This window comes from Fulmarus glacialis, unplaced genomic scaffold, assembly GCF_000690835.1.
Source record: "Fulmarus glacialis isolate BGI_N327 unplaced genomic scaffold, ASM69083v1 scaffold22100, whole genome shotgun sequence".
NCBI classification, from domain to species: Eukaryota; Metazoa; Chordata; class Aves; order Procellariiformes; family Procellariidae; genus Fulmarus; species Fulmarus glacialis.
Genome location: NW_009186069.1, coordinates 5,051 through 15,392, shown reverse-complemented (window position 1 = coordinate 15,392; position 10,342 = coordinate 5,051). Strand labels below are relative to the sequence as shown.

Genomic DNA, 10,342 nt, shown 5'->3' with positions numbered 1-10,342 from the left:
GTTTCTCACTGAAGAAAGGACTGGAGCTGGGGTGTGAACAGGAGATGAGTCTCGTCTCCGTGAAGGAGTCTGGTAAGCCAGTCAGAGTTCTGCCTGTGTCCTCTTCATGACAGGCAGAGGAAGGCTGTGCACAGGATCCGTGTGGTGGTGGTGTGACCCATCATACACTTACTGGGGGAAAAAACAGAGACTTTCAGGAAAGAAGTCAAAAAAACAAGACACATGAAAATGAAACTTTTAAGTTTATTATTCCATATGTTTAATGCAGAGTTAATGGTGCTAGGACAGCATAGAGACTGGGGAAAGGGAGGTGGGCGAGGAAGGTGCTACTTGCATAAATAAGGGGACAGGGCTGGAAGAGGTTACATGTGTACAGGGAGCAAATATTCTACATGATCTTTTCAGACACCCCAAGGAGAAGTCATTCATAGCTAAGGGAGGCAGGAACGGCATCTGACAGTCATATCAGCAGAGGGGAAACAGCGGCACCGATCACAGTCCACGTTTGGTCAAAGCATTTTATCCTTCTAGACTGGAATATCCATTGGAAGGTCTGACAACATGCCTCTGCAATCAATTGCCAGGAATCATTTTTTCCTGCAGCAACTTTTGTGCCAGTTCACTCCCTGGCATGACAAACCACCCCAGTCCTGGAGGTGACAAAGGAGAAGTAAGCAGACTGTCCTCAGGTGTTGGGTTGAAAAAAGGAGGTTGATCTGACTGCAAGAGCTGGTTGTTTGCAGTTTGAAACCCAAAGGGAGAAACGAATTCTTTTGCACATAAATAGGCTTATGTTCTTTACACTCATCCAAGATTGGGTGTGTATCTACCTTGCTTAAAGCCGCAGGAGTATCTTTGCATCTTCAGCATAGGTAGGAGGGAGGTGTTGACTGACTGGAAGACATGATGAACAAACGAGCGGGGATGCACACCCCATCAGCCTGAGTTTGGAGTGGAGATGCAAAGAGAGTATTGGAATCTGCTTGGGGTGTTGGCAAGTTTCAGGCAGGCACAGTCAGACATGGAAGAGCAAGGACCCAAGTTTGCTCAGAGGTTGTTTGGGATACTGAAGAGATTAGAAAGGACTGAGATGCCAGAAATGCCAGACATAAATGAACGATATAGAGTAATTGTAAGAAAGGAGGATTCACCCACAGCGCCTTAATGATCCACCGGTCCTTCCCCACCTCTCCTACACCTCCATACATGAACACACATGCGCACACAGGCTATGATATGAGTAACGCTAAGACCAACAATGTGGTTCCTGAGTCCTACACGTTGTTCAGGCAAGCCTTAAAATCTCCATGCAGGAAAAAGTGTGGGATTAAACAGAGACAGGGTGGAGAGAAGAAGCAGGGAGAAAAGCTAGGATGCAGCAGTGGAAATCAGCAGGGAAGCAAGCGTAGGTTGGTCTTCCAATGGGGTTCAAGATTCATGCACGTGTGAATCTTAGGCAGGACTGCTGCACGACGCTGATCGCAAGGAAGCTGGCCATGCTGTCCTCCCTACTACTCCTCCCATAACATGTTCACCAAGGCTGAGCAACCACCCTTCACCCGCAGCAGGTGACAAAGTGTTGGCCGTTGTGGCCTGTTGGAAACACTTGCTCATTCCCTGGAGCAGTTTGGGGAGGGGAAGGAAAGGACAGTCTCTCTCATCGTACAGTCCAGGGTGTGCACAACAAAACCCACCACGGACCAGTCACTCCATGTCTAGAATCCTCCTCATCTAGAAGGCCAATAAGGTGTCGCAAGCCAATCGTGTGGCATGCGTGAAATTGGTAAAGGGTGAAAGGACGAAAAACCTTCCTCTAGGCGGGTGAGCCAGCGATAGCCGGGGTCGAGAAAGGCACTTCTGTATACTCAGTGGGTTCTGGTGGCTGGATGGCACTGAGTGACCTCGGAGTTCGGAGGCTCTTCTGCCTGTGCTGATTCTTCGGAGCCTTTCCGTCGCTGCTTCGGTCACCATTCCCCATTCCCTACGGTCTGGAGAGAGTCGTATACACAGGCTGTTCCCAATGTGTGGGGCTATGGGACTGTGGCACGGAGGGTGCAGGGTCAGAGATGGCAGTGTAAAGGGGACGTTGGGAAGGTCCCATATAGGAGAAGGCAGAGTAGAGGCCAGAGGCTTGGCTGGAATGGCTGTAGTAGGGTCCCGAGGGCTGGTGGTCTGGGTAGTCAAACTGGGGCCTGGAGATGGAGGGGAAGGCCGAACCGTAGTGGGGCAGACTCAGGGATGTGTAAGCTATCTGGGAGGTGGAGGGCTGGTCAGTGTAATGACCTCCAGGGGCGGACCCCTCCGTTTTCACCTGGGCCTTGGAATCTACCACCGATGAGGTGGCAGTGGGCAAGGAGACTCCATGCTGCTTGGAGATCCAGGCAGAGTGTCCGCTGGCTGCAGCCAGGGAGCTCCCGAGGCCATAGCCAGCAGCCGCCGCTGCTGCGTAGCCCCCAACATGGCCTGGGTGGCTGGCGTGTCCGTTGGGTGGCAGGTATTGGTCGAATTCATTGACATCGAAGGTCTCCATGTTGGACATCACTTCATGGCTGATCTCCCCGATGTCCACATTGCCAAAGTCAATGTGTGGCTTTCCCCCTTCCCCCAGGGAACGCCCTTCTCGTTTGGAATCGGCTTTGCCTGCCTGCAGCTCGGTCTTAGGGGTGGTAGGAGGTGTGGGGGGGCCGTGGCTCTGACCTGCAACATGAAAAACATTTAGAGGAGGAAAGAGAGAGGAGAGGTGAGTTACTGCTTTATGCGTGGGCTTTATACACATGCCAGCTCCGCTCCTCCCAGTTTGCCAGCAACTGTCCAGCTGGAGGCTTCAGTGGAGGGAGAGAGAAATAGCCAGCCAAAACCAAACCTTTTTAGATCATCTTGTGGAAAAAGAGAGAGGGTGCAATGACACTCTGCCTGACCAGAGGAATGCAAATGCCCGTGAAACTCAGCCACGTCACTATGCTGCTGCTCCAGCAGAGTTTTTTGGGTCACGAGCAAGATGTGAGCCACATTGCTAAGGCTTTCACTGTGATGACTTGGTTTTTTTGAGCCTCCAGGTTGGCTGTAACATGTCAGTAGGTTCACTGAGACCTGGGACTCACCTGAGGAGTGTTCTGGGTGCCCGTCGGACATGGGTGACCCTTCGCCGGGATGCCTGTGATCCAGGTGGGTGTTTTTGTAGCCCCCGCCAGCCTCCCCCTCCACCTGGCCTTCACCCTCACCCTGTGTGGCCTTGCCATTTTTCCGCCGGCGGGGCTGGTACTTGTAATCAGGATGGTCTTTCTTGTGCTGCATCCTCAGCCGCTCTGCCTCTTCAATAAAGGGCCGCTTGTCGCTTTCGTTCAACAGCCTGCAGAGACCAAGGTGGTAAAGAGGAGAAGAGGGGAAGGAGAGGGGCAGGTAAGTCAGAAAAAAAAACCACCTATACACAGTGTTGTGGGACACAGCATGTAAATCCAGATGTCAGTGTGTTGGCCCATTTAGGGTATTTCCCAGAAGAAGGAAGAGCTTGGAGGTGTTTCAGTGGAGACAGAAATGTTCTCCTCGTCCTCCTTAATTATTGAGCCCTGACACTGGTTGGTGCCAGCACTGGGTCCCCCTTCCCCAGCTGCGTGATGCTTCTCACCTCAGTAAGTTCAGCACCGTCTCTTACATTGCCCAAAGGCAAAGCGCAGCCTTTCATAGCCGTGTAAAATAAGGCTGGACAAGCTGCTGTCAAAGACTTTGGGCAAATGAAGGGTAGCTGGGATCATCGTTTGGACTAAGGGCGCACCCTTGCTACCTGTAGTGCTGCCTCCTGCATGTCTCTTGCTCGTCCCCAGACTCTATTTATTCCAGTTTAACCTCCCACCCTTCCATAGGCTCTGCTCCAAGTTTGAAGCTCTACTGAGCACAAATGTCAGTAGTTGGTGTTGGCTCCACAGTACCATGTTGCTGCGTGGAGCTTGCTGGGCCTTTAAGTCTCTTGCAATATCCTAGAAGGGAATTAAAAAAAATTTCAAAGGGGGGGAAATAGTGTATTCTGCTATTCCTGGAGCCCCTGCTCACCTTAGACATGGATAATGCAAAAGGCTGAAGCACAAAGGACCAGCCCTTCTTGAACTTAGCCAAGCAGTTGTGAAAAATGTAGCTGCTACGTTGCTAGCCTTGTAGAAATAGATGAGCTTTGGTCTCTGGATGAAAGGCACTGCAAAAATGTAAGCTCCTTCTCTGTATTCCTGCCAGATCATGGGCTGCTGTAGTTAAGATGATAGGCTTTCTGAGGAAATGGTGAAATGTGCGGGCAGGATGGCTCAGAGCACTTGAAGATGAGATCAACCTCATTGCTCAAGCCTTTAGCAGCGTCTCGGCTAGAAGCACTTCAGTTTCATTTTATGATTTTTCCCCTTAAATATTCTTGTGACTCAAAGTCATGCTGCTTGCAACCAGAAACCAGTGCTCTCAGAAGGGACCAGTGTTCCCATAACTTGCAACTCCAACAGCCGTTAGAAATGGCAGGGCTCTCAAACGGCAAAAAATATTCCATTTATGAGATGCCGCCTTCTCCCCAACAAAAGAACTACTTGGGGATGGGGCCGTGCCAGCACCTTGGTACCCCTGAAGCCTTAGCACTAAAATGTGACCAATTCTGTTAAGCTGTAGGCACTGAGGAAGATACAAAGGCCTGAACTGGCCTGAAAAACTGAAGACAAAGAGGAGGCATGGCTCAAGGAGCACACAGATAAAACTGGCAGGGGATCAAAGCAGTCTCCAGCAAGTAATGGGTTGGTTCCTAAGCACCCCCTTTTCCCCTGCTCCTTGTGCATCCCCTCGGCCGGCAGCTAGAAGGTGTATGGCACGGGCTGGAGCCCATTACGGTGCTGACCTGGGTTCACTCCAGGCAGCCTGAGCAAGTCGCGGGCACACACCACATTCCTCCACTGCCTTAATCCTGGAGATTAAAGCAACTGAGCCACCGTGAATCCAACACCAGCTTTCCTGTCTCCCTTCCGCCACCGTACACTACGCTCACACGTCCTGGAGGGCTCTAATCCCTCAGCCTGTGCTGCTCCAGACGGCCCTCCAAGGGGTTCAAAGGGACATCATGGCCAACCCTTGAAGGCATCATGGACTGGGACACGACCTTGCCTTGGCAAAACCTTGCAGAACGCCCCATCTGCATGGAAAACCTGCAGCCTTGCAACCCAGGACACTTCACTACAAGGCAGCCAGGCTGTGGCATCCCTGCACTCCCAGCCCAGATGGTGCTAAAGCTAATAAGATGCTGTGGTTGGGAATGAAAGGTCTCTTTCTATGTGGGCACCTCTCGGAGCGAGAGGGCTGTAGGCTGCACAGCCAGCTTTGATCTGCAGGGCGTACTGCATGGCGAGCGCAGAGCGGAGCCTCCCATGGAGACCGAAGCTCAGCCTCCCAGATCTGTCTCGTAGATGGCATGAACCAGAGCCGCTTGAGGCTATGCACGAGTCAGATCCCTGCCCTCTGATCTATGCCCGAGTGCGTCACCTCCTCTCCCCTTGACAGCAGCCCACGGGCAGTGCCACCAGCAAGACAGCAGCAAGTCCATTCCCCGCATCTTTGCCTTCTCCTTTCCAAGGCTGCCTGCTCCCTCCTCCCTCCCGCTGGGATCAGAGCTCAAATCGGCTTTAGCAAAGTGAAACTGGTGCGAGCAGGCAAAGGCCAGGAGATTTGGGGGGATTTGGATTTCACTCGCTTCCTGCCCTCCCACTCCTGCCCCCCACGCTCCTTAGGCCATAATGCAAAGGAATCTCGCACGGGCAGAGAAGTTATGGATCACAGAGCAAAGCCCTTCATGGGGCTTAACTGAGCCCTCGCAACCCTCCCCGACACCAAATGCTCACCCCCAAGCCGAAGGGAGAGGGGCAAGCATCCAGCGCCCCGCTCCAGGAGGAGAAAGAAGGGCTAAAATCTTTCTGCCCACCTCTTGCAGCCTCCCCTTCTGCTGCCTGGCATTGCACCGCGCTGCGTGCCAGGCGACTGCCTCGGCAGCCAGAGGCCTGACCCGTGCCGGGACTCAGCTGCCGATGAGTCAGCGCAGTGATGGCGTTGGGCGTAGGGGCAGATGCACGGCAAGGGCTGGCTGGGAGCAGAAAGCAGCCAGGCGGGCTCTCCTACACGTCCACGGCCCCGGATTTTGTGGGCATGACCCTATTCCCTGGGTGCTGCCACCCCCATGCAAAGATCCCTCCATCAGGTCCCCTCACTCCTCCCTACCGAGCCTTCCTCCTCCTCTTCCCGTGCCTCGCTTGTTTTCGGCCCGGGAGGTGGTGCTGGTTGGCATTTTGGCTGAGAGTCATGCTGACATTTTCAGTGGCCGGCCTCCATTTGAGAGCTGCTCCCTGTCCCACCCTGGGGAAGGAAAGCAGCCAAGGCGAGATTTCATGACCATCAAGCACAGAAACCCTCCCTTCTTCTTTTTTAGTATATGTGGTTTGTCAGCTGCACCCCTCACGCACCATAAGCGGGTACAGACTTGGGGAGGTGGATGGGGCCATAAGCCCCCTGGCACTGCACTTGGGGCCAGGCGGGTAGCGCGGCCATCGGGGCATGTCCTGCAGCCTTTCCCAGCGAGGGCTGGGGCCCGTGGAGAACACGGCTGTGGCACAAAGCTGGAGCAAATACCGGGCTTAAAAAAAAAGCCCGGGCCATTGCAGCCCGTTTTGCAGAGGAGCACGTGGGACGGCACTGGGGTTATCGCTCAATCTGCTAGCTGCCTTTCAAGAAGATTTCCCAGCCCCTGCTGTCCCCACCCAGCGCCGATCGCTGGGGACATGCTTGATTTAATGGTGGTCTGCAGGCAGCCTCTGTGCTCACCAGCACTCGTCTCTCTCTGCCTAAGGTGCCCTTTACCTGTATAAGCTCAGAGCAGCCTACGTGGAAATATGTCATCCATATTTTCCAAAGCGACTAGTGATGTAGGCTGTAGGGTTTGGGTGGCCACCTTGTAAGGGTGGGGATACGTGAACAGCCAGGGCCATTTGCAAGGACCCTTGTCAAATGTTTGGGACTAAGCCATCCAGAGCAAAACCCAGTTGTACCGACGCGTAGGAGCTGTACCTTGGAGACAGCGTAGATGAGGACAATGGAAATCTGAATGGAGGAAGACCCCACCGTACCGTGGCTGGAAGGCGAGGCTCAGGGATACTATCCTGGCAACCTTTGGGCCACCTCTCCTGGAGTTTTATGGGCTGATATTTCCCCCCAGCCTCACAGAAAGACATGTGCACGTGGTTCCACCCAGGCCAGACACCGACTGCACCCATAACCCAGCTTACTCTGCTGTATGATCCCCGTAGGGGCTGACACAGCTCGGAGAGCCGCAGCCTGCACTAGGAACGCTCGGAGAGGAGACGTGTTCAAGCAAAGCAGTCGGGTGGCAAACCCAGCAGCATGCAACAACCCCAGGCCTGATCCCGCAAGCTTCTCTGCCTGACCCACGCTCCCTGGCCACACAGTGCCCTAAGAAACAGGCACCTTGACCATTGTCCGGCGGCAGCGTCCCCGTGCTCCGAGTCCCATGCAGCCAGCGGTGGGAGCCGTGCCCTGGGAACAGGGAGGCAGTCGAGTGCGTGAACGTGGCCACGGGCCAGGGGATGTGTCTCCCTGCACTCTGAATGCGATACCTGTAGAAGGTTTCACTGCTCTGCTATATTTTCAAGGGAAATGCAGTGTCCAGAGGGAGGCTATTGCTCTAAAATCTGGCAATATTTTGCAATAAAGGAATGATAGCTTGAAATAACACTTTGGGAACAAAACCCCCCCCCCCCATCCCTTCCAGCACAGCTTCACAGTCCAGAGGCTGGCAGCAGAGCCCCAAGCAGGAGCAAGTGCTGTGGTAAAGGGACGGGAAGGCAGCAGGGAACAAAGCGGGAAAGAGCATCAGATGATTCATCTGCAATCATGCCCTGCCTTCGACTTCCCAAAGAAATCCCTTTGCTGGGGTTACACTAGACACCAATGGGTCGGGGTAAACGGGGTGACGTAGCAGAGGGAGAAGCTAATGCCCAAGGGCTTGGTTCCTTGCGAGCAAGGAGGTTTGAAGCCAGGAGGAGACCTGGGCATCAGCTGCTGGACAGGGTGTGTTTTGCTTCTGCTTGGAAAAATGTCTTTTGGCCTATCCAAGGTTGAGGGCTTCCTCCATGAAATACTGTCAGGGCAGGAGAGAGAATGAGAGGGCCCGTTTGCATGAGCCTTGGTTTGCGTTGGCTGGTGCAAGGCTGGGGGGGACGGTGCTGGGGACTTGTGGCAGAAAGTGTTTATAACGGGTTGATGGGGTTATTGGCAGAGACCGTCAGATGGGAAAGAAGTAACACGGCCAGCCTGACGTGGTTGGCTTGGGCATGACAGGTCTCTGCCCAGCCGCAGGCTGGCTGCGATCAGTCAGGGCAGCCCGTCGGTCTGCCAGAGGAAGGAGGAGCGGGTTGAAGCCAAAAGGAAAATGGGCGCAACAAACTGGTGGGGCCAGAAGGACGAGCGCATGTGTGCCGGCAAGAAGGGAGGGCATCTCTCTGGGTGCAAAGGGAGATGGGGCTGCTTTGAACCACTATGTTGCAAGAGATCCTGCTAAGGCTGGGACTCCTGCAGGTCTCGTCCTTTCTGCTAAGCCTCAGCTGCCTTTTCTAGCAGGGTCTCTCCTTGTCCATCTCGCTGCATCTGCATGGCCTGCCAAAACTGGGACCATTCTGTGAAGGACGGGTGCAGGGCTCCGACCGCCTGTCTCCCTTCCCCTGACCTTCCTCCTCGGCTGTAACTTGGTCTCCCACTTGCTCTGTGGCACTGCGTGGAAAATAACCTCTGTTGGCATTGGGACCCAAGTTCAAACAAGCTCGAGGCAGCCACCAGTGAGTTAAGTTGGATGGGGCTCAGCCCAGTTCCTGCTAGTGCACAGCTTGGCCCAACAGAGAGGGTGAGCCAAGAAAACAAGATCTCCCCTGGCAGTCAGGCAGGAGAGGACCAGGACAAGAGTGTCCTGGTCGGGAACAACAGGGGAAGTTAGTGGGAAACACGCGGAAAGGGCTGCTGCCCAGGATGGAGGTGAGCTCTGCTGAGGAAGCCTTCACTATATCCAACCACCACTCTTGCCCCAGTCACTAACCGTGCCTCCTGCAAGGGGGCTCCCCGCAGGGAAGGAAGTCCCTTCAAGGGACACCCCTTCCATCCCGCTAAGTCTCCATCCTTCCACGTGACCACATAGTCCTCTCCAGGACACCTCCGGACCTCAGCCCTCACGCTCCCCCTCCGCCCGCCCGCTCTTACCTCCAGAGCTTCCCCAAGGTCTTACTGAGCTCGGCGTTGTGGAGGTGCGGGTACTGGTCAGCCAGTTTCCTCCGGGCAGCTTGTGCCCAGACCATGAAGGCGTTCATGGGCCGCTTGACGTGGGGTTTGCTCTTGTTACTTCCATTGACCCGGACGGGCATGGGTACCAGGGTCCAGTCATAGCCGCTCAGCACCTGGCTGACTGCCTCGCGGATGCACACCGGGAACTTGTCGTCGTCCGCCTCTGAGTCTTGCTGTTCCTTCTTGACCTTCCCCATCTCCCCGTTCCCAGAGCCAGCAAGGTGCGGGGAGTTGTCCGACGCCATGGAGGGTCCTGGTGAGAGGCAGTGGTGGTCTTCAGAGCCCACCGGGCTCATCTCCACCTCCGAAAGGTCTTGGTCGTCAGCCATCGTTGCTCTCGAGCCCTCTCTCTTCCTTCTTGGTGTCCTTCTTCTCACTGGGGAGGGGAGGGAGGAAGACAAAAACAAAGGAAAGAGGGCAAAAAGAGGGAAAAGGAGAAGCAACCACCAAATCTGAAAGGGACTCCAAGGTCTCTGAAGAGCTGACCACGAGACAGGGGCCGCTTGATAAATGCGCAAGCAAAGCAATTGCCATGCACACCGCAAAACCCGTGATCGATGGGGGTGGGGATGGGTCGGGGCCCCTGATTAATTGGGATATCGCTCCCTATCTCTGCAATCGTCTGGAGCTTACATGTGCGAAGGGGCCTGTGGCAAGAGGGATAAGGGGGGGTTGGGGACGACCTGAAAGGAGAGAGACAGGGACTGTCCTGCCCGGGCGCAGCTCCCCACGGGGAGCGGGATGGCGGAGACGGCCACACAACTCGTGTGGGGAAGTGCCCCTTTCTTTTGAAGACGTGCGGTGAAATGCCAGCACGGTGCCCCGGGGGGAGGCGTGGGAGGGGGAGCGCTGGCACCGAATCGATAAACCAGAAGGGATAAATCCTGGCTACCGGGGAAGCTGAGCGGGCGGCACCACCCGGCAGGGAACCAGCCCGGGCCTGGGATCCACACCCGGAGACCCTGATGCCGGCTGTGGGAAAGTGCCT

At 54.9% G+C, this 10,342-nt stretch overlaps 1 protein-coding gene across 1 annotated transcript; it reads right to left on the bottom strand.

The window, feature by feature from the left end:
• Nucleotides 1–1,231: 1,231 nt before the first annotated feature.
• SOX10 (SRY (sex determining region Y)-box 10) lies at nucleotides 1,232–9,684 on the bottom strand. The gene is made up of 3 exons (XM_009586783.1): nucleotides 9,274–9,684; nucleotides 3,102–3,349; nucleotides 1,232–2,697 (listed from the first exon to the last, which is right to left on the bottom strand). The coding sequence occupies exons 1-3, from the start codon at nucleotides 9,681–9,683 to the stop codon at nucleotides 1,982–1,984; spliced, it is 1,374 nt and encodes a 457-aa protein (XP_009585078.1). The 5' UTR covers nucleotide 9,684; the 3' UTR covers nucleotides 1,232–1,981.
• Nucleotides 9,685–10,342: the final 658 nt, after the last annotated feature.

Bases quoted from the DNA above. Each gene is read 5' to 3' on its own strand.
- SOX10 (XM_009586783.1), bottom strand. From the start codon at position 9,683: ATGGCTGACGACCAAGACCTTTCGGAGGTGGAGATGAGCCCGGTGGGC. The intron at 3,350-9,273 runs GTAAGAGCGGGC...TGGTCTCTGCAG, and splicing joins ACCTTGGGGAAGCTCTGGAG to GCTGTTGAACGAAAGCGACA. The intron at 2,698-3,101 runs GTGAGTCCCAGG...TTCATGTTGCAG, and splicing joins GCACCCAGAACACTCCTCAG to GTCAGAGCCACGGCCCCCCC.